This window comes from Panthera pardus, unplaced genomic scaffold (assembly GCF_024362965.1).
Source record: "Panthera pardus isolate Hobbes unplaced genomic scaffold, ASM2436296v1 HiC_scaffold_24, whole genome shotgun sequence".
Lineage (NCBI taxonomy): Eukaryota > Metazoa > Chordata > Mammalia > Carnivora > Felidae > Panthera > Panthera pardus.
The window spans coordinates 21,778,363-21,801,678 of NW_026526810.1; the positions used below are offsets into that span (position 1 = coordinate 21,778,363).

The following is a 23,316-nucleotide window of genomic DNA, read 5'->3' on the forward strand; positions in this document are numbered from 1 at the left end:
TTTACTGCTGCAGCCTTGAAATTAATAGTTATTGAACAAAGAGCCATGCATTTTCACTGGGGCCTGTAAACTAGGTCCTTCCCTGGTCATCATGCATTATCACTACAGTCTGGTGGCCAAAAGTAGGAGTGCAGCCTGATAACAGGTCCCGGTCTTTCCCAATGATGAGGTTTTGGAATGCTGGTGGGGGTTTGGAGCTGACAGCCAAGAAAGAATTCTTGAAGACGTCTTTGGTGCAAAAAGGTGATTTTATTAAAGCAGTGGGACAGGACCAGGAGGCAGAAAGAGCTGCTCTGGACCCTCAGGAGAGACTGGTTATATACTATGGAGCTGGGGGAGGTAAAGACAAAAGGGAGGCCTCCAGAAGTACTTTGATATGCTAAAGAAGACTCATAAGATGCCAGGGGCTTTGCTATTGTCAAGCTAAGGTTGTTTTCCCCCTAGTAAGGCATTAACATTAGGAGGGAAGGGGGTTCCTAGAGAAATGTTATACTCTGTATTTGCCTCAAGTATTTGTCAATGAGCTGCAGGTTATAAGGAAATTTAATTTCACCTGCCATTTCCTTCTTGACTTTGTTCCCCACATCACTGTGGAGGGGAGGGTGATATTAGGGGCTTCAGGAAACTGAGTCTGTAGGTTTCTGGAGATTAGGCTATAGATAAGATTGCCTTTTTCTTGTAATTTACTAAAACATTTGTAAACCGATGGAGACCCAGGTACTGTATGACTGTGATCTCTTATCAGCTAACCATTTGTTTTCTTTCCTTTCCTTTGTTCTTGGGCAGCCAGGAGTACCTGAGGAATGTCACACATATCCCATCTGGGGGCGGGGGTGGGCCTTGCTTGTTTGCCTTCTGCTCCCTTATCATCAGGTACTCCTTTCTCACCCAGCCGGAGCCAGTGTTAGTCCCTTTTTTTCAAGTTTACAGTCAGAAGGTGGGGAAAGAACCGGGAAAGCCTCCAAGGATTCTGGTTCGGGGCAATTTCCACACAGGCAGCCTATGGGCACACTGTATACGGCGTGTGCCACTCCCTCCCATGCACCAGAGAGGGCAGGAGTTCTGCTTTCTCATTCCACTGGCTCCTGAATTAGGCCTCTGCAGGGTTTCTTCTGATTAGGGAGAATACAAATGAAGTGCCCGCAAGGCAGGGAGGCTCTTGATTTGATTTGAGCCTCCAGGTGTGCCCTGGAAAGCCGCTCCTGTTGGGTAAATAGGAAGCGGCTTGGGAGGGATTTGCCTAGCTGCTGGAGCTCTCAGTGAGGCGCTCCATTGGCAGCCAGAGGGCTTCCCAGAGGAAGGAAGAGCAGGCACAGAGCAGAAGCCAGAGGAAGAGGAAGAGAAACAAAAGCATACTGCAGAGGGGACAGGCCTCTCTTCACAAGGCTTCTTGGCTCTTGCTGCATTTCCTGGGGTTTCCCCAAAATTTCCAACCTGGCCCTTTCTGAAACGCTGCAAAATAACACTACCTACAGTTCAGGTCAGCCTTCAAAAAGGTTTGACGTAAGTCTCATCAAAAACACCTCTTTCTACGGTTAAAAAAACAAAATTCAGCTGAGTAAATTTGAAGATCTAAGTGGCTTTATTCAACAATTCACAAATCAAGTGCCATTCCATCTAGCAGATAGAAAGGAGGTCTGAGGAGCTGTGTAAAATGAAAGACTTGTATAGGCAGGAGTCAGGGCAAGGAAGTTATTCTAGGAAAGAGTGGATTGTTTCGGGCAAGGCCACCTTCCTTCAGGGGATGGGGGGGGGTGGTGCGAGGGGGGTGTCTGTCAGGAAGATTACCGGTCCAGGTAATTCCAGGTTGACTGGTTAAAGGTTACATTCCTGGGAGAGGCTGAAGCTACAATTAGGCTAAGTATTAAGTTTCAGTTTGCTGATGTGGGGCTTAGCAAAGGTGACTCCATTTTGTACTTGTTGTCTCTTTCTTAACACTGCTACAGGAAGTGCTATATAGAGATGTGAATCTTGTCTGTAGGAAATGAAGAGATCTCAGGGACCCCAGCAGGAAAGTGCCTAGTGACCCAGCTGCCCCACCATTCACTTCTTTTGAACTTAGCAATATTTCAATGCTATTATATTACCCAGAATCTGAAAATGTTAGAGTTGAAAAAGACCTTAGAAAGCATCTATTCTAAATATTCTAATATTCCAGAGTCCAGAGTCCAGTACACCCTGGACGCCCTGGGACGCCCGTGTGTTGCCCACAGTCACACAGCAACAGAGTCTGAAATAGAGCTTCATCTCTTGGCTCCTGACTCAGGCTCGCAATATTGGGCTTCTGTTTGTCACCTATCCCTTTATAACATCACAGTTGTGACTGTGGTTAACGTGCCTTGCGAGGCTACACTCTCAGATACCTTTAACTTGTTGGGGTGCTTTTAAGTCCACTTTCCCTTTTGCCCAGGAAAGCCCTGTGAAGAAGGAGCAGGGACTGTACAGGAGACAGTCAGTGGGGAAAAGCCCCATCTCCATCAGGCTCCCTGACTTTCCTAAGAGCCCTTTCTTTGTCCTTACGTATCTGCCTAGCAGAGCCCAGACTACAGAGCTACCCAGTGTCTACTCTCTTCATTTCTATACCCAGGCTGCTGACGGTTCAGGGAGGAAAATCAGACATCTGTCCAGATCGGCACCTTAGTCAGCTCAGACTACCATAACAAAAGACCATAGACTGGGTGGCTTAAACGTTAGAAATGTTATTTTCTCACAGTTCTGGGAGATAGAAGTCCGTGACCAAGGTGCCAACAGGGCCGGCGAGGACTCTTTGGGTTGTAGATGGCCATCTTCTTTCTCTGTCCTCATATGGCCTTTCCTCATTATATGTGAGTAAAGGGAGAGTGTGAGCTCTGGTCTCTTCCTCTTCTTATAAGGGCATTATTCCCACCCTGACCTTGCCTAAGCACCTCCCAGAGGCCCCACCTTCAAATACCATACATTGAGGGGTTAGGACTTCAACATAAAATTTGGGGGGGACACAGACATTCGATCCATAATAGCACCTCCTCAGACTCAATGTCTCTAGTCTCTCTTTCTTGGTTCTGCCCTACAGTGTTCCTCTGTGGTCCTGGCTAGCTGCCACTCCTGGTCCCCAGTGGTTATTTCAGATTGTTTCCATTTTCCTCAAATTCCCTGTTGCCCCCAGCAGATGACCTCCTCTGCTCCTGCTATGAAAGTAGAAACAGTTCCAGTGGGGCTGCACCCCACCCCCTCAGTCCTCCCCGCTCCTTCTGGGGCCTGTCTCATCTCTGAGCTCTGATTCCCTTCCCCTCCCACCTTGTCCTGAACGTGGTTCCATCAGTTGCCTCCTCACTCTGACTCGGCATGCACATGGGTCTCTCACATTCTCCCTTGACTGCTGGTCTCCTGTTAGCTGCCACCCTCTCTCTCTTCCTCTTTGTGGCCAGACTTCTTGAAAGCCTCATCTGCACTTGCCATGTCCCCTTTCCCCTCCCAATCATTCCTGAGACTACTTCAATCCAGCTTCAGCCTCATCTGTGCTGTGACAACTATTCTCCTCAGGGTCATCGACGGCCTATGTTTTGCTGGGATCCTTATGCTATCTTCTTTCCAGCATTTGAAGTTGTCAGCCACCCCTCCCTCTTGAATCACAGCCTCCCTGTGTCAGCTGCTATGCCAGCTCCTGATTTTCTTCCTGTCCCTCTGGCTCTTCCTTCTAAGCCTTTTAAAAATTGTTTTTTCTCTACTTGGCCCCTCAGTGTTGGAGCTCTTCATTTTCTGTCTTTGGTCATTCTCTCTCTACTAATTCTACACACTGGATACTTCCATACAGTCCCATAACTTAATATTTTTCAACTTGTACTTTCTTTTTTTTTTTTTTTTAATGTTTATTTATTTTTGAAAGAGAGAGAGACAGAGAGTGAGTGGGGGAGGAGCAGAGAGAGAGGGAGACACAGAATCCAAAGCAGGCTCCAGGCTTTGAGCTGTCAGCACAGAACCTGATGCAGGACTCCAACTCACAAACCATGAGATCATGACCTGAGCTGAAGTCGGACGCTCAGCCGACTGAGCCACCCAGGCACCCCTCAACTTATACTTTCAAAGCCATGTCTCTAGTGTAGATCTCTCTCTCTCAAACTACTGGCTTATATCCAACTGCTTCCTGGATGTCTTCACAGGGATCCTAAACACACCTCAGAATCCTAACAAGTATCTGTGGAATAATCTATTCTTCTGAGTTGGTCACAAACTTGTCCCCATACAAGTCATTGCTAAAAATAGCCCTTTCATTAAGAGCACTCATGTCCAGCCTGAGGAACCACAACCAGTTCAGCCTGAAACTGAACTGTCTTTTCCCAAAATGTATTTTCTATGGCTCCAATCCATGTACTTATACCTAGCTGCCTGGCCTCCGCAACCCATTACCACCGGAATGAGCTACATGTGCATTTTTGCTTATTTAGAGAGACTGTGAGCCTCCTTGCTGCCTCACCTGGAGCCAGTGGTTTCCAAGACACCAAAGCTCCATGCAGCTAGTCAGGTGTGTGGTCACCACTGGAATTTGTGTCCTTCCTCCTCCCCTGGCTTCCTCTCATCCATGTCCACTGCCTACGAACCCACTGCCATCAACAGTATCCATTGTGGAAATGCTTGTGCCCAGTTCAGGGACTTCAGAAACCACAAGGCCACAGGGTACCCATGCAGTGTGCGCTCCATGCCAGGTGAGGAAGAAAAGCCACCCTCCCACCCACCCCCAGACTGTACTCTACTATCAGTGAACCCAGAAGTGGCTCTGCTTGTGGCCACAGCTCTGGTTCCATGTGCTTCTGACCTTTGCTTCTTTACCACCAAGTATCCAATCCAGTCCAAAGGGCCGCACTGGCACATCCTGCCACTGTGTCATCAATCTTTCCCTCCCTGCCTCTTCCTGCCCTGACCAGTGCCTCATCCTTCAGTAGTGATAAAACACAAACCTTGGGACACCTGGGTGGTTCAGCCAGTCAAGCGTCCAACTCTTGGTTTCGGCTCAGGTCATGATCTCACCGTTCGTGAGTTTGAGTCCCTTGTCAGGCTCTGCGCTGACAGTGCAGAACCTGCTTGGGATTCTCTCTCTCCCTCTGTCTCTGCCCCTCTCCAGCTCGCTAGCTGTCTTTCTCTCTCTCCCAAAATAAATAAATAAACTTAAAAAAAAAAAGTCTTCATGTATGTCCACAGATGTAAACACTCAGGAGACAGGAAGAAGGGGAACAGAGAAGGTATCTGAGCATGTCTGAACCCCACCTGAGCTGGTCACAATGCTGTACTACATCAATAACCTGGGGGAGCAGCTCAGTTCCTTTGCCCTCATCCCTCATGTTCTGCCATCTCCAGGTCCTATAAATTTCTGCTGCCTTAATATCTTTTCATTATACCACCCTTCTCACAAAGGATCAGGGACTATCAGCCAGCTGCTGTGAACTGCATACAAAGGAAAGCCCATCTCATACTCAATAATGAGGACTTTCATTAGCCCATGTAACTTGGAGCACAGTTCCAGAGTCTGAACAGCATCAACAAGGACCAGATTCCTTCCATCTCTCCATTCTGTTGCCAACAGTGTTGACTTCATTCTCACGCTGTAAGGTTTCCTTCAGTTTGCGAGAGGGCTGCCTGTCTTCCTCATTCATGTCTGGTAAGAGACAATGACTGCCCATTATTCTCTTTTAAGAGCAACAAAGAACTTTCCCAGAAACCTTTACCTGCTCTCTCTTCATGTCTCATTGGCTGGAATTGGGTCACAAAGGATATGGGAAAATGTGTTGGCCAGTCATACCCACCACTTGAACTGTATCATTTCCTAAAACACATTGCTGTTACCTACTGGGGTGGAAGTGGGATGGATATTGGAGAATCACCCTAGTTACCACAGCCATTAAGAGAGCCAAGTCTCCATTCATAGCCTTTGATCCAGAATTAGATCTTTTCTTCAGCTTTTCTTTTTTTTTTTATTTTTTTATTTTTTAAGGTTTATTTATTTTTGAGGGATACAGAGACAGAGTGTGAGCGGGGGAGGGGCAGAGAGAGAGAGAGGGAGACACAGAATCTGAAGCTGGCTCCAGGCTCTGAGCTGTCAGCACAGAGCCTGATGCGGGACTCAAACTCACTAACTGTGAGATCATGACCTGAGCCGAAGTCGGACGCCCAACCGACTGAGCCACCCAGGTGCCCCTCTTCAGGTTTTCTTACCATCATTTGGGAAAGATCTAGGAACATGTCTACCTTCTTAGACTGTTTCTTCTATAACTTAGTCAACTTGATTCTTTCACTTGATGCAGTTTTGACTTGTGTTTGTCATCCTGGTGAATAGTGCTTATGTTTCCATGTAACCAAAGCCTCCTTTACCTGGTTCTCATTCTTTGGCATTGGACATAACCCCATTCAGTGATGCAGAAGTGAGGCACAGAATTGCTTTTCAGCGAACCAACTGTCCACTTTTGGAGGAGGGAAACTAGGTTTGCAAGAGGCTACTTCATGTTGTAGACTGGAAGTTCTACCTTCTATAATCAGGTACACTACATTGAAGAGTCTGGGCTGGACAAGAGGCCACAAAAGAGAAAATTCAGAGAAGCCCAGAGTCTCCACCCTAGGGAGATGATGGTGATAGAATGTGTTGAGGAAGGCAGTACAAGACAAGAGTTGTTCACCCCCGTTTTACAGAGGAGACTCTGTGGCCACAAAGAAAGATAGTGCTGTCCATCTTTTTGGTGGAAAGAGGGTGCAGAGAGGGTCATGAGACATGATGGGATAGTCTTTGTCAAAAATATAAAAATAAAGTAATGAAAGATACTCAGTCTTTTGTAATTATTTATATTTTAGGGTTCTAAAAGGTCTAACGTGAGAGGTCAGGGCTAAAGTCCTGACATCAGAAGCTTGGAGGAAGGATGGGTAGACAGAAAGGGATGTTATTACTTAAAGATGATGCCATTGGCACATTTCTGTCAGAACTTCAGTCAGAGGGAAAAAACATAATAGGTGCCAGGAATGGTTTTTCAGATGTCAGACTGGAGGTGGGGAGGGGGGGGGTGGTGGGGAGACAGGTCCAATATAGCAACATCTTTAAATAAGAACTAAACTAATTTTAGATATGCCAGCAAACCAAGCTGGAAGCAAAGGGGAAGGGGAGGAACCTACTAAACCACAGCCCAAAATACTCTCATTTCTCCTTACACTATCTCATTCAAGGACCACCTCCTCCTCCTCCTCTGTGCCCCACCCCACCCAAGGTAGGGCCTCATCTCTGTGTACCACTAGCCCTTTATCTCCCTTTATCTCAACACTCTTGACACTGGACTCTACTCGTCCGCTCACCAGTCTGCCTCCAGTGCTGGATCATGTGCTCCCTCAGGGCAAGGATCAGATCCTTTGAGCCTGGAACAGAGACAGTGTTGATGGAAAGAAGGAATGAGTTGAATGAATGAGTGAGTGAATGGATGGGGCTGTGTTAAGATAGGGATGAAGAGAAGTGGAAGCCAGTTCTGTTTGGAGAGAATTAGGGGCTGTCTCCCAGACCTCTGTGGGGTCAAGGATAAGCCACAAGGGAGGCACTAGGTTTCTCAGACCCCAGAATGCAAGGCTGTGATGTGTGGCTGGCCCACCTCAGAAATTCCACACACCCTTCACAAAGTCATCCTAGAGAAAATAAATCAGATATGCTTCAGAACATGGCAACTCCACCTAGTACAATTTTAGTGTCCTTTTAGAAGAAGGAAAAGCCTTTTGGAGTTCAGGGCTAAAAGGCAGGTTCATCCCTGCCATGACCTTGCAAATGCAGTCTAGAAGTTCTGTATCTTCACTTGGCTGGCAAAGTCTTTTGTATCATTTTTCCCCCAAGGAGAAAAAAGTTCGAAAGGAGCTTCATTAATCCATTTTTGTGATGTCGGTAAGATTTGTCTGTAATGAAACACCACTTCTTCCTGTGGCATACCAGCTGGATCCCAAGCCCTGTGACCTGGGACCCTTTATATTTTTAGTAGGCTAAGGCTTCCAGGCAGGTTCTTCTTGATGCCCCAGCCAAGCAATAAAGGTTTAATTAAGATTAAAAAAATTTCCTGGCGAAATTTTCCAGGTTAGCTTCTTTTCTGTAGTCCAAAAACCTCAAAGATTTTTCTTTGGTTAAGAAGGCAATAAATCCACAGATTTATTATTTCTCAGCCAAATAAACTGCCCATCCACACGGACTCTGACAGGTGCAGGGTATACAGCTGCAGGCTACCACTAGGTGGTGTCAGAGTGCCTCTGACCACCTTTACCCAATGCGTGAGAGCTGCCTGGAATTGGCAAAGTGTTAAGCCCGAGGACAAGTTCCCCAGGGAAAGTGAGCTGCATTTATGGTGTTGGAGGGTCCTCAGTCATCTGTGGAGGCACCTGGAACCCACACTTTGGCCAAATAGAAGAAGGGGCAGTGTGGTTGGCTCAGGATTTGCGTTGCCAAACCACAGCTCAGAACCAAAGAGCTGGATAGAGAATTGGAAAACTATAGCCCACTGGTTCCCATCTGGTTAGGAAGCTTACCCAGGCATCCCTACTGCAAAGCATGGCAAAAGGAGAGTCTCAGATTTGTGGCCAGTTTTGAGAATTGAGGACTCTTGAGGTAGGAGGGGCCTTTATAGCCACTTGGTCCAACAGCACCCCACTGCCTAATAAGTCAGGTTGAACTCTGTAGCAACCCTTCAAATGTATGTGGACAATACCCTTGGTCCCCCCAGGTAGGAGCAGCCAGTCCATGGTGTGTATGGGCCTTTGTATCCCCAGAGGGGGGTTTTGTGACTCACCAAGGTGGGTGATGGCTCCTACCACCCAGCCTCAAGCTCTTACTGCCACACCCTGCTGTCTTTCCCAGAATTGGCCTTTCAGAGGATGCAAGAAACCTGAGATTCTTGGACAAGCAAATGTCAGATTGCATTTGACCCCAGCTGCATGCCGTCCTCTCTTCCCCAAGGCAATGGGGCTAACCTTTAGCTCTGATTGCAGAACTGAAGCTGCCAGTATGGAAACCAATTTCTTTAGTTCCCACAAATGGCTGAGACGGTCATCTCTCACCTCCAACCTGAGAGTTCCTGTTACATGAAGTAGATTTATGTGCTCATATTTCTGGGTCTGTGTGCACCGCTGTGGTTTGCCTCCTGGAATTGGATGCAGGAACAAAGAGGATGCCAGACCGTGCTTTTCCTGTTGTTCTGGTTCTCCCTGGGAGAGAAAGAAGCCTCAAAAACCATTTCAGATATTTAGCAAAAAGGTGTCCCTGTGGGCATGGAGTTATCATCACTAGTGGATATTTGTCTCTTTGGAGAAGTCCTATGTGTGTGAGCTCATTCCCTCTCCTGTTTCTTTTCTCCCTTTATTTGTTTTGCTTTTCAGAGTGGACTAGTACTAGGAGCTCACTCCTTAGTCAGAATTCACTTACAAGGCTTCAGGCTCTGTGAGATGAAGGCCTTGTCCACTCTCATGTGCTCATCACCTAATACAGTGACATTTAGGGGGCACATAATAACCATGCATGGAATGGAATGAATGTCAAGACTTCCTTTATTTAGATAATTAACCCTTTTTCCAATGCCCACATACCTAAATCATCATCATAGTAGATACGTATTATAGGCATGTAGTAAGCACTATGTTATGGGCTTTACATATGTTATTTTTAATATTTTAGAACAACAAGCCTGCAAAGGAAGATAATACTCCTATTTGGGGGATTAGGAAACTAAGGCTCAAAGAATACACTCAGAGTTCAGTCAGTTGTGGGGCCGTGATTTGGAAATTCCAGGTGTGACCCAACCCAATTGGTGGAAGAGTCTAGCTTTCCCCACCATTCATTAACAGCGGAAAAAAATGGAAAGAATTGCCTTAAAACAACTAGCTGAGTTAACATTTGTAAAGTGCTCAGAAAAGCTCCTGTTTCATAGTAAATGCTGTATAAGTGTTTGTTAAATCAGTAAGAATCAAGCATAGGTCAATGCCAGAGATTGGATTAAAGTCAGCCTCATGGCTTTCACTGACAGTGTTTTAATCATCTGGAATAAATACAGTAAAGATGAGTAAAGTGGGGCCATGGGGTGTTCTGTGGACATTTGGCACCGCCACCAAGTCTGCGACATCCAGCCCCAGATGTTCAGCATCACAGAATTGGAGCACTTGGGGCCAGGAGGGGACTCAGAGTTTGAACCTGGAACCCAGGTATCCTTTAATCAGTGAGATCATCAGTGAGATCCAGAGGGTCCATGCACCCCTTAGAATGTTATGCACAGTGTTGTGGTTTCATGTATTTTCCAGGCATAGGGCCAAAATTTTCATCTATTGTTAGAGAGCTCTGCAGCTTAGAAGGGTTCTGAGGTTCAGATCTAGCAGTGCCTCCCAAGGTCAGCATTTAGGGGCAGGTAGGGAATCCCAGTGCTCCAGACTTCATTCCGCCCCCACTACCAGACAGACCTCTGACTCACTCCACCCCCTCCCTCAGCTCCTTTCTTTGGAGACTTGATGGGATGAAAATCACAATGTAGGACTGACAAGGCCATCTGGTCTGGCTGCCTACAGGGAAATAGGTTTTTCTGTAGCCTGCTACCTCCTCTGGGGACACCATGCCTCTCCACTGCCTGTGAAGCACCTTTTTTGAACAATTTGAAGGTTCTCCACATTCCCAAGACTCTAGCCACTGCCCCTTCTCCTATTGTGCATCTTCCCAGCCACACCAGCCTGGCAGTCACAGTGGCCCAATTGCTTAGTGGATTGCTAGGGCAGGAGAGGCCACTCCCCACAGGAGCAAAGAGCCCTTGCTATCCTGGCACTTGTGTTTCTGCTTCACCTCGCAGAAAGGGGCTGTTCCAGTGCCAGGCTTGGGAATGCTGCCTGATGGAGCAGTGACCTGGAGATGCCTGCTTCTGGCCACCCCCGTGGCCTTACCTCACATGAAAAGTACATCAGAAATTTGCCAAAGCTCTTTTTAATTTTCTAGAAGTTATTCTCTCAAACTTGTTATCAAGGTAACTAAGAATATAAAGCAGAAGCAGCAAAGGTACCCAGCCTCCCCTCCCACCCAGGATTTCTCTGAGGCCTCAGGAACTAGTGGAACCCACGGTAGAACACCTGCCTACCTGCCAGGAGATGCCATCTGGTTGTTGGTATTTACAGACTTTGGCAGCCCAATCCTGCCTCCTGGAGCTGTCCCTTTGCTGTTGCTGTACCAAGATATGAAATTGGGAGACGCCTGCCCTCTGGTGACAATTCCAGGGATAACACCATCTTGAGAACCAGCGCCAGGGCCTTGATTGGGCTGGATGCTGAAGGAAGTATCTCCTCTAATTAACAAGTCAATGCTGATTTCCCTTCTGGCCCATTAAGCTCCTTGAGTCATTATTTAACCACTCAAGAGTATTTCGAAACTGGACACATTCTATTTTTCTGCTAAAACACAGTCTCTTAGGAATGTCTGAGTCATTTGAATTTCACAGGAATTTTATTAGCAGGCTGGAATTTCCAAACAATCCCTCAGCCAGAAAGTCTGCTGCTTCAACCCATCTTCTGTCCTGGAGGCTTGGAATCCATGGTCCTGCTCTTCAAGGAGCTAGAAGCCCAGAGCCTTCTTGGATTCAGGCTTCAGCCTCGCATCCATGGCTAAGGAAGGCCTTGGCACTCCCCACCGCCCCCCACGCCTCGCCCCCAAATGCACACAGTCAGGGGCGCCTGGGTGGCTCAGTCGGTTAAGCGGCCGACTTTGGCTCAAGTCATTATCTCACGGTCCATGAGTTTGAGCCCCGCGTCGAGCTCTGGGCTGACAGCTCAGAGCCTGGAGCCTGTTTTGGATTCTGTGTCTCCCTCTCTCTGACCCTCCCCCATTCATGCTCTGTCTCTCTCTGTCTCAAAAATAAATAAACGTTAAAAAAATTTTTTAAAAATTAAAAAAAAAAAAAACAAATGCACACACTCAGTCTCAGTGAGTGTCCCTGCCACCTTCTTCCCCCTCCAGAGGACCTGCCTGCCTCACCACTCCCTGGGCCTGGGTTGGCACCTGCTTGCCTTCATTGTCTCATCTCTCTTGCTCCCAGACTCCCCTTGCTGTGCTCCATCCATCTCCTGAAATACCTGTTACCTCTTGCTAAGTTCAAAGCAGTTCTCACTTAGATCACTTGGGATCTCACTGAAATGCAGACCCTTATTCAGAGGGCACGGAGAAGGCCCAAGATTCTGCATTTCTAACCAGCTCCCAGATGATGCTGATGCTGCTGGTCCCTGGAGACCTAGGGCAGCGGTTCTCAATCTCGGCCGCACATTGGAACCCCCTAAGGAGATCAAAACATTCTGAGGCCTGGGTCTCAACCCAGAGGTTGTGGTTTAAGTGGTCTGATGTGTGATCTGGGCACTGGAATTGTTGAAGCTCTCTCGGTGGTCCTAGGATGCAACCAGTGTTGAGAACCACTGACCACAATGCAGATTCCAGCCTCCCGGCCCCAAGGCATCTGCTCTTCATCAGATACTCTGTCCCTTTCTTTTATAGGTTGGCTTCCCTCCATCTTTAGTTCAGTCCATCTCCCTGTGTATTACCCTGGGGTCCTGGGGTTCACATACACCATGATGCAAATTGTACCTCTTGAACCTGTGCAAAATTGGGGCTTCATGAAGTCACTCCCAGGTGGGCCTGGCTGAAGGACTGGTAGTTGAAAGCAAGTGTGAGGGGACTGTGGAGCTGGCACAGAGTAGAAGAACAGGATTAGAGCAGTGGGGCACAGGCTTCGTTCTGCAGCTGCCTTGGGGTTCTTTGGGAACCATGTGCATTGCACCAAGGACTGTAGAAATGCCTGCAGCGTCTGCCCTAGGTGGGGTTTGTTAAACCACACTCTGCACTGAAGGAGGATGTCTCCACTCAGCCCAACTCCTGGCTCCTGTTCTGGTGTTTATTCTGTCAGACGTTCTTTGGGGCTGAGTAGAATTTTACCATGAAGAGTCGCTGTTTAGTGTACATTTCCACCATGTCCCCGGATATCACTCCCTCCAACTCTTTCTCAAATGTCACTTTCTCAGTGCAGCCTATGCTGACCACCTTATCTGAAATGTCACCCTTTATGCTCTATATTTCCTCTACAGTACCTACCACCTGTAGTAAAACACATAATTTACAAACATAATTTGTTATGTTTGTTGTTTGACTCTCTCACCCACTCAAATGTAAGCTGTCCAAGGGTTGTTGCCTGTTTTGATGACAGTGCCTCTGTAGCAACGTGGTGGGTACTGGCATTCATCTGACTCCCAGACCTTCCCCTGCCTGGTTTCTGAATCCTGCCACTTGCCTGGTGCCCTGCCTGGCTGCACCCCGAGGCCAAGGCATGCTGCAGTCTCGGGGCCAGGCCCGCTATTGCTGACTGCAGACTGTGGGTGGCTGCAGACACCTGCCAGTAGTAGCTCTTTACCTGGCTGTGAGTTCCCAGTCTCAGCCACCCCACTTCACACCTACATCTTTACAATAACCAGACCTTGGTCCGGTTAGGAAGTTTTGCTATCTGAACAAAAAAACAAAAATCAACATTTCAGTGGTTTTTTTTTTTTAATTTTTGTTTTTAACATTTATTCATTTTTGAGAGAGAGTGTGCAAGCAGGGGTGGGGCAGAGAGAGAGAGGGAGACATAGAGTCTGAAGCAGGCTCCAGGCTCTGAGCTGGAAGCACACAGCCTGACATGGGGCTCGAACCCACGAGCCGTGAGATTATGACCTGAACCAAAGTTGGATGCTCAACTAACTGAGCCATCCAGGAGCCCCGACATTTCAGCGTTTTAAGGAGCAACATAAAATGACTTTTCCTCCCATGGAAGCAGGTACAGATTGGAGTCTCCTGTTTGTGGGGAAATAAATAGTTTGTTTCATCCCCTTCTCTCTTTGGAACTTTGTGCTTGAGGTAGAAGGAGCAGACTCTGAGGGGCGTATCCCATTCTCCTGGGGTATACAAGGCACAGAGGCCAAAACATTCCCCGGCTTCTTCCGTTTAATGTGCAGGCCGTCTTCCTGCTCGCTGCTCACCCTGACGCCGGCCCAGGCAAACGGCCTTGCAGCTCCCCTCTTTAGTTATAACTGCAGGAGGTGCTTGCGTCACATTTCAGATGACAGTGAAAGGCCACCATTTTTAGGGGCCACAAGTAACTGGACTGGGTTTTCGAGAAGATGTGGAACTGGAGCGATGTCTGCTTTGGGGCATGGCAATGACAGTGCTTGCAGTGATCAGTGATCCGGTGATCCGGGAGAACTTGACAGGAGGGCGGGAGGGGAAGTGATGAGCCACAAGAGAGGTGTGAAAGATTAAAATAGGGCCACTGGAAAGTGGGGGCAGGAATGTCACACTGGGAGAGGAAGAAGGGGGAGTAGGTGAGACATGCAGATGAATCAGAAGAGGTCAGCTGAGTAGTGATGGCCAAAGAGATCTTACAGTTCAAAGGGTCTTTCATATCCACACGCAGCTGATAGCACCTGTGGGCAGCAGCCTCTAAGCTTCTCTGGGGCTCCGTCCCTCTGAGCTGTGAGGTGGAGGCTTCAGCACCCCTGTCCTTCTTTCCTGCCCGCCCTGGACAGACACACCCAGTCCTCTGTCTGGCAGCCCTTCTCGTGGCCTTTCCTTCACAGGCACTGGCTTCTCACCTGACCAAATCACAGCCACCCTTACCAGGCACCCTCAACACCCCTCTGCCCTGAATACAGGACACCCAGTTAAAGTTGAATTTCAAATAAACAAGGAATACTTTCTTTAGTATAACTATGCAATGTTTGGGATATACTCACACTAGAAAATTGTTCATTGTTTATCTGAGATTTAACTGGATGTTCTGTGTTTTATCTGGCAACCCTACTGAGCTCCATATGATGTCAGTTTGGGATCTACCCTGTAGCCTCTTGCTTATGGGTTGGCCCATGTGAGTCTGCAAGAAGTTGGAGAGAAGTGTTTCTGCATCAGACTTTGAAACCCATCTGCAGTGAGTGATGGAGGCATTCATCAATGGCCTTCACAATCTGGTCTCCACTCACCTTTGTCTCCCTGTCTTCTGCTTGTCCCTTAGTGAGAACTCTCTCTGGCCTGGCTGGTCTCCTCATCCTCACCCCATACTCTTGGGCCAGGTGGGGCTCACATCAGTCCCCTCTCAACCCTGTCCAAAATACCTTCTTCCTTTTCCACAATCACCTGTTGAAATCCCTCTACCCCTATTTGTGGGACCAGCTCCCTGAGGCTGGAGACTGAACCCCCGAGTCTTTGCATTCTCTTAGAACCAAGACAGCACCTGTCATTCCCACAGGTTTTGGAAACTCTCCAGAAAGACTTGAATAAGCCAAATTTCCTGCCAGGTTTTTTGAAGAGCCATGAGCTTTGTACCACCTTCCAACAACTGGGGGCTCCTTCAAGCTTTCCCTAGATGGATTCTGAGGGAGAAACTCCTCCTTGAAGCACTCACAGTATTCCTTTGGGGAGAAGAGAGCATCTCAGAATTCCCTCTTCCAGTGACACTTTAGGATTTTCAGGGCATTGGGCCCTGACCCACTTCAGCGGACGCTTGCCCTGTGTGCAGAGGATGGGGACAGCCAGCTGTCTGGGTCATCAGATAACTTTCCAACATCATCGTCATCATCATTAACAATCCATTTCAGCTCCATGGTGCTTTATAGATCAGATACATTCCCTCATTTAACTTGCAACAATCCTAGGAGTTAAGGAGTTTTACAAATGGGAGGCTGAGGCCTGAAATGCACAGATAACCTTCACACATAGTCCTGTGTGTCTGAAGGTGGAGCCAGAAGTGGGGACTCCCTGACTAGCACTGTCTCTGCTACTTCAGGATGCCTAATTCTTCCTCAAGACGGCAATGAGGTTTGGCCTCAATACCACCTGCCCCCTCAGAGACACCTCTTTTTCCTAGGATCTTGTGTTCCTGAAGGGAGTACATCAAATGCCTGCCCCAGCTCTGAGGTTTTTCACCTCCTTCCCACTTCCAGTCCTACTCAGGAAAAACTCCGTCCTCGGTGACTTGATCTCTACCTGTGGTTGTTCAAGATCATCTAGGCAGGGTTTCTGAAAAGATCTTCCATGAAGCACTAGTCCCACTAGATGCCCTGTGACATGAGGGTGCTGTCCAGCAAGTTTGGAAAGCACTGATACTATAATCCCTTTTGAGCATGATGATGTAAAATAACATATTAAAGGCACTGCAATGTCCTGCCTAGAAAAATAGCCATTTGACTTTGACCCTAATTTTCCAAAACCTATCCAACCATAGAATTATCAAGTAACAACCATTAACATTCTGTGGAACTAGGATTCCATACAACCCCCTCTGAGAAATAGGGATTTAGCTCAGATCTCTTCTTATATAGCTGAAAACCACTGAAAATTCATTCGTTAATTTATCAATCATTCATTAGAGGCGAACTGAGGGTCTTCTAAATGCAGAGTTTGTGCTAGGTTCCACGACTAGACAGACATACAGTAATAACAGCTCGTTTTCATGCAGTTCTTATACCTAGCCAGGCTCTTCACTGACCTTTGTGACCTCCAGTGTTTGCAAGAAGCCCATGAGATGTGGGTTTCACACCCACTGTAAAGATGAGGAGACTGAAACCCAGATGGATGCTGTGTGTTGCCCAGGTCAGCCTATAAACCTAGCTGCACCTTTTTATGATTGGTTTTGCTCTTTGTGATTCTACCCAGTGGCCTCTTGAATAAGGTTGCATTTTGCTGGGAAACGTAGAGCCTGGGAGGAATGATGAGGGTATGTTTGGGACCAGGGCTGTGGCCAGGATCTTACCTCCTCTCCCTCTTGTGTCCCCACAGGTCTACCTGGCTGAAGCCGTGCTGTGGGAAGAGAGCAGCCGTGTGGCAGGTATTTTTGCTCAGTGCAAGTCTCAACAGTTTCCTGGTAGCCTGTGTAATATTGGTGGTGATTCTCCTGACTCTGGAACTTCTAATAGATATAAAGCTTCTCCAGTGTGAGTAGCAAGAGAGATACATATGCAAATACATATGATGTCAATATTCAGTGTGCATCCATCAGGGGTCCCCAACCAGCAGTGCAATATGCCCCCAGCCCAATGCCACTGTTATGACCCTGGCCCCATGGCTCATGGGGATTACTGCCCGGGGAGGAAATCTGACAGCTTCTTTCTCTGTCCCCCTGAATACCTGTTTGCCCCTTTCTACCCAATGTGGCCTCTCCAATCCCCCTCCCTAGCATTCCGTGATCAGAAACTGATGAGATCAAAAGTGTTGGGGACCCCTGTATGCACTTTTCTTTTTATTGTTCCCATTTGGAATTCTCTAGGTTGGTCTTTTCTGTATCTTAAAGAGAGTTCTTATGTGTGGAGGCATATCACCTTCTACTAACTAATAATAACAGCAACCACAATGATGATATGATTGCTTGTGTTTTTATCCAGCCATAATTTGGCAGTGTTATTTACACATAATGTGATCATTTTGAAAGGATTTTTCCATACATTTGACCCTCGCAGCAACCCTGTGAGGTGGCATGACTGATTTTATCTCACCTTATAGGCAAGGGAATTAAGATTTGGAGAAGTTAGAGACTTTCCCTAGGTAAGGGTCTTCAAGCCATCAGGCCATTTAATGGCATGGCCAGTTTTTTTCCCACCATAGTGTCTTGGTGTTTGTTCTAGTCTTGTGTTTATGGGAGCCTGATGCACATGGCAGTCAATGGCTTGTCTGCTACCTCTTCTGTCCTTCTAGATGTCCCATGGCAACATGGCTGTTGGGAGGTGCCCACTTCTTGCCCCCCACCCTCGCAGACCCCTATCTGGCTCTCTGGGGAGAGCCAGGTGTCTTTACTCTTGGCTTCAGATGAGTGAGCAGTTTCTGTTAGAGCTCCTGGATCCCTATATTTCCCCAATTCAGAAAGCGGATTATACAAATGCAAATAAAAAAAAAAAGATAAAATTTTTGGCCTGCAAGTTTCCACCATTGGCAAAGTGTAGAACTATAGATCCATCCTCAAACCCAGTCAGTCATCTTAGACTTGTTTTCTCAAATGCCCCCAGTTCTTTTACTGGAGCCTCTGTACTCAGGGTCCATCAAAGCTCCTTCCATGCCCTATCAGCCCTCCCTACTCTCTAGAGAGGATGACAGGCAGTACAGAATTGCTTTTGTCTGATAAGCCTCATTGGGTTTTGTGCAGCTGGTGGCCCCTTGGTTCCAATCAAAGTATCTTCCAGCATAAAGTGACCAGCACTGATTTTACACTCAACCTGTCTTCAATTAAACCATGTTGTATACTTTCCCTCCCACTCATCCATATGTCTGCTTTTTATGAGGTCTGGCCATAACAGAGTCTTTCTTTCCCTGTCGTAGGTTATACTTGGGGCCCTCGGCTGCTCAGGTTGTGACAAGGCATTGAATAGAACTGAGAACCTGGCCGACACTGGAATTTTGCTTAAAATTAAGTATCCAGGAGATTGATTTTGGTGGGAGATCCAATAGCAGCTCATAAAAGGCATCTTAAATTCCATAAAACGCACAATCAGAGATTTATTGCTCTTCTAAAGCAAACCGTAAAAAAAGGCACAGGAATTCATTTGAGAAATAATGGGGAGAGATTTTATGTTTTCAGAATCATCTGGAGGTCTTTTCAGAGCCAGACAGGCCTCAGACTCTCGGTTCCCACTAGTATTCATGTGGCCTGGGATGGAAAGAATCCACGGTGCCTCCAGGCCCCAGCTTCTAAGGGTCAGTCACATTGGCCCAATACCAGGGGACCCTGAGGTCTCCCACCTGGAACCTGGTACCGCAGCCTCTCTCTCCCAGACATGCTCCAGGTTCTGGCTTCTGCCCATTCTGTGATCCCAGAGCTTTGGGGGAGGCTCTGGGTTCCTCTCTTTCAGGTCAGCCTTCCCCACTGAGTCCTGGGGTACTTTTCTTTTAGCCCCCAGGGAATTCTGAGCTACACGCTAAGCAGGCCTGACCAGCAGAGAAGCAATGTAGGCCTGTTCTTGGCAGCATTCCTCCACCTTGTTTTGGCCCTGCCCACCGCTCTGCCTGGCTGTCTTTCAGGCCTGCCTTCTGGAAAGCATCCCCTCCCATCCATTCTCCATCAGAGCCCACCTAACCCTTGTCCTGGGCCCAGAACCCTGCTTTTGGCGTCACTACCTGATAAACTACACCTTGATTAGGCTCTGAAGTTGGCCATGGCTCCCGTATTTTAAAGGGGTCTTCCAGAGATAGCGCCTTAACTCTAAGGATTGTCTGGTGGAAGGTGGGCTGGGAGCTTTCAGGGGCTGATGGCTCTCCCCACTTCACTATGGCGTCTGGAGGGCAAATGGAGCAACTTGGAAGCATGGCAGACCCCAGCTGCTTGAGCTGTCATGTTCAGGAGGTGACATCTCCCTACCAGGCCCGGCTCCCTCTTCCATGCCTTTCTCCAGCCTCACTCCAAACACCCCTGCCAGCATAGCCATCTCTACATCAGGGTTTTCACAGTGAAAATTCAAAGTAAGCTCGCTTTGAGTCCCACCCAGTGCCCAGAGCTTTGGCTGTGAATTGTGGTAAGGGTTTCCGAAAGCTCAGGTACACTTGACTGAAGCTGCCTACCGAGCTCTGACAGCCATGAATGTCTTGATAAGCCCCCCTCTGGAGGGCTCCTTTCTGGGAGGATGGCTATAGCTCACAGCCCACCAGAGCTGATGGGACTGAGCTAGAATTCTGAGGCATGGCCTATGGGGGGACAGACAGAGGGAGGAGCAGCACCACTGGCCCCGCACCCTCCTACCAGCTCCATCACAGACACCACTTAAAGCTGCCCTGGATGTTCTCTGGCCTGATTCTGTCCGGATCCAAATGTTCACATGAGCGGGCCCCAGGCTCGCAGAGGTCTGCCTCCACGCTGTGAAGGTCCTCTATCAACGCACCTAACTCCTTGTGCCTAAAATTGGTCCATTATTGTGTTCATTGCAGTTTCCAGTGCATTCCAGTTTGCTGGCATAATTCACTGGATCAGTCTGGTCATTCTCTCTGTGTTCTTCTCAGAGGTAGGTAAAGACTGGGGCCCTGGGACTTCTGTAGGGCAACTCCTGCCCTGGGGAGACCAAGCTTTATTCTCTAAATATTTACTAGCATCCAGCCCTCTTCTAGCCCTCAAGGCTGCAAAGAGGGAGAAACAATACAGAGAACTGAGCTCTGTGCTGGGAAATGGCGCTGGAGGGGCAGCTGTCGACCCCTTCAGGGAGGCCTGGGCCCCAGGAGGTGACCCCTGCATGGAATATGAGAGGATGGGCAGGTGTTGTCCAAGTAAGGGGCGGGCGATGACATTTGTGAAGGTGAGACTGAGTAGGGCGTAGCTGAAGGAGAGCAAATGGTCATGTTTACAGTAAGGAGCTATAGATAAGAGTCTGGGCTGATGCCTCGGGGGCCTGGAGGTAGAGAGAGCAGTTTGGAAGCTGCCCCTTGAGGGGGGATGCTCAGGCCTGCAGAGGGCAGAGAAGATGGAGTCGCATGCCTGGCCAGTGGATTGAGCAGGTGCTGCAGGACCATGGGGTCTGGCTAGGCCGAGAGCTGCCCCCTTGGTATGAACAGAGGGCCACATGAACAAAGTGGTGGGATCAGGGGTGAGAGGCTCCCTTTATCAAGTCAGCCAGTAAAGCCTAAGTCGGTATCTCTATGTGTCAGGTATCTCTATGTGAGAGGTATCTCTATGTGAGATACCTAAGTCGGTATCTCTATGTGAGAGGGGAAAAGCTCCTGGGGCCTTGTGGGCACTGGGTTTAATGCCAGCTGGTAGCCCAGCGTGGGACTGAAATATGTGGTAAACCAGATCCCAGGACATTGCTCTGCCTTTACACAGGGGTGCGTGACACTTCTTTCAAGCAGTTTCCAGACTGTCACAGTGATACCCTGACCTGCATTTCAGTGCTGTTAACTTGGGCTTGCTGCAGGCAGGGTCTCCCAGGGTGACTGGCAAGGCTGGGCTTTATCTTGTGAGCAGTGGCGGGTCATTGAGGGACTGGAGAGTTGCATGTGGAAATCCGGTTCTTCTCAAGAGAGCAGAAGGCTAGTCTAAGTCAGGTGGCTGGTCACTGCCCCTCTCCACCCATGTGCTCTACCACCACTGCCACAGGTCCACATTAGCTCACGCAGAGCCCCAGTGGGGCATTTCAATGGGCAGCAGGCATGGGGAGAATGGCAGGGGAGAAAAGGCAAAGAGCCTGTTGGGAAGATGCATGCACACACAGACACAGACACACACATACAGATCAGTGGGTGCTGCTTCCCTGGTGGCAAAGGGGCCTCTGGGTCTCAGAGCACAGCAGAACCTTGAAGGACAGGATGAAGTGGGAAAGGAACCTCATGAGTGAAGGTATGGAAGTACAGAATATTTTGAGACCTGATCAGGAAACTCAGGGAGTTAAAAGTCCCAAGGTCCTCTTCTGGGCCAGCTGGAGGCCCTATATGATGGCCCTCGATACCCTGCAAAAATCAGGGGAGGGTTGGGCCTCAGGCCTTCAGTCCAGAACCCTGAGTCTGGGTGTGGGGTGTGGTGGGGGTGGGCAGCAGGCGTTCCAAACACAAAGCGTTCTCTTTCCAGGCCTCGACTCCTGCAGTCCACGGAATTGGCAGGCAAGCCTGGGCCTAAAGCTGTGAATGTGGGGGCAGATCCTGACACTGCCCCTCCTGGGAGTGTCCCAAGCGGCTCGCTGAGACCGCTGCCCTGGAGGTGCCTCAGTACCCCCTAAACAGTGCCTGCTTCCCAGCCTGCTGCCTTTTTAGGGTCTTGCCCTCTCCAGCTCCCTGGCCTCTACTCACCATGATTCCCTCCCACAAACACACGGGCCAAGGCCAGATGTCTCCTTGCTGCAAACCTCAGAAAATGTGTCATGTGTCTGTGACTGCCAACAAAAATGTTTAATCAGTTGTTGCGGTTCTTCCATCTATCCCTCCGCTTTGGTTTTATTGCCTTTGCAGAATTTATTACCCATCGTGAATTTGGCATTCCCTTCCTGTCACTGCCGGAGACAAGCCACCTGAAACAGACAAGCCCCTGTGCAAAGGAATCTCAGTCTCAAACCCCCCCACTCACTCCCATTCACACATCCAGAGGGGGATGGGCCTGGGGCTTCCCACAGGCCCAGCTGGAGGAGAATGACTGTGCCCCTGACCTTGGACCTTGTCGAAGAGAGGGTTGGGTGGAGCTGTAACAAGGTAGTAAGAGAAGAGTAACAGGTGGAGCAACAGAGGGCTAGCAGTAGAGTAACAGGAGAGATCTGTCTCCCCAGCACACCCTGACCAGCATGAACACAGGGGCTGGGACAGTGATCTTGTGATGAGGCAGCTCAGCTCATGAGCCTGGGCTCTCACATGTCATGGAGTGCCCAGAAGAACCAAGCATCAGAAGGGGCTAGAATAGCCTCATAGATGTCCCCCTAGCCTGTTTCTCAGAGGGTTTGGAGTTGTGTGACCGGGGCACCTCCGGTGAGAAAGGCCAGGGCAGCCAATTTCCCTGAGTAGTGCACCACGCCAGTGTATTTGTCCCCTGAAAATGCCAGTTGTACCCTTTTAAAAAATCACACGGACAAGGGGAGCAGCCTGGGGTCACACAGCCAATTCTAGCCCAAACTGGGCCCAGGCTTCTGGGCTCCTAATCTGGTCTGTCACCGCTGCATATTTTTGTGGCCCTGGTGCCAGCAGGTTGTGAGGGGACGGAGAATCTGGGAGAAAGGCTGCCAGGGCCAGGAGCTGAGAAAGAAGAAGTCCAACCCTACAGTGCATCTGACCCCAGACCCAGTGCTACTGGCTCATCCTCCTCTAGTGTGACGTCCATATTACTCCTTCAAGGCTGAGTGGGAAATACTTCCTCCGGAAATACCCAGGGATATGTCTCTGGGCCACATGTGGGGGGTCTCTCCAGGACTCCAAGACTGGCTAGACTTAATGAGTGGGTGTTAATTCACAGACAAATTCTACAAAGGTTTGACCCAAAGGGCTCCTGATGCCGTGGTACCTTTTGACTTGTTCGGAGCAATATTCCACTCCTTGTCTCCACTGAGCTTTAGGACAACCCAGAATGTGGGTGTGACATTTTACAAGTTGGGAAACTGAGGCCTGGGAAGGTGTGGAAAGCTGCCCAGGGCCTGCAGGAGTGACAGTCTGGACCAGAAGGTGGGTGTGTAAGTGCTCTATGTCGTCCTTTGCCCATCTCTGTGCTCTGAGGGCTCCTTCAGGGAAGATGGGTTACTCCGTTCTGTGCAGGCCCCAGAGGACAGATCTAGACTCAAAGAAGGGAAGCGTGAGGCTGCTTTGGGCTCAGTTTGAGGACATCTGTTCAAACAGGCTGTGCTATTTTCCAGTGAGAC

At 48.7% G+C, this 23,316-nt stretch overlaps 1 protein-coding gene across 1 annotated transcript in view; it reads left to right on the top strand.

Moving 5' to 3' along the window:
* TMEM266 (transmembrane protein 266) overlaps positions 1 to 23,316 on the top strand; it is a 124,965-nt gene that overhangs the window by 56,401 nt on the left and 45,248 nt on the right. The window contains exons 4-5 of the mRNA XM_053888818.1: positions 16,796 to 16,950; positions 19,925 to 19,998. Coding sequence (XP_053744793.1) covers positions 16,796 to 16,950; positions 19,925 to 19,998 — 229 coding nt within the window. The remainder of the gene's footprint in view (positions 1 to 16,795; positions 16,951 to 19,924; positions 19,999 to 23,316) is intronic.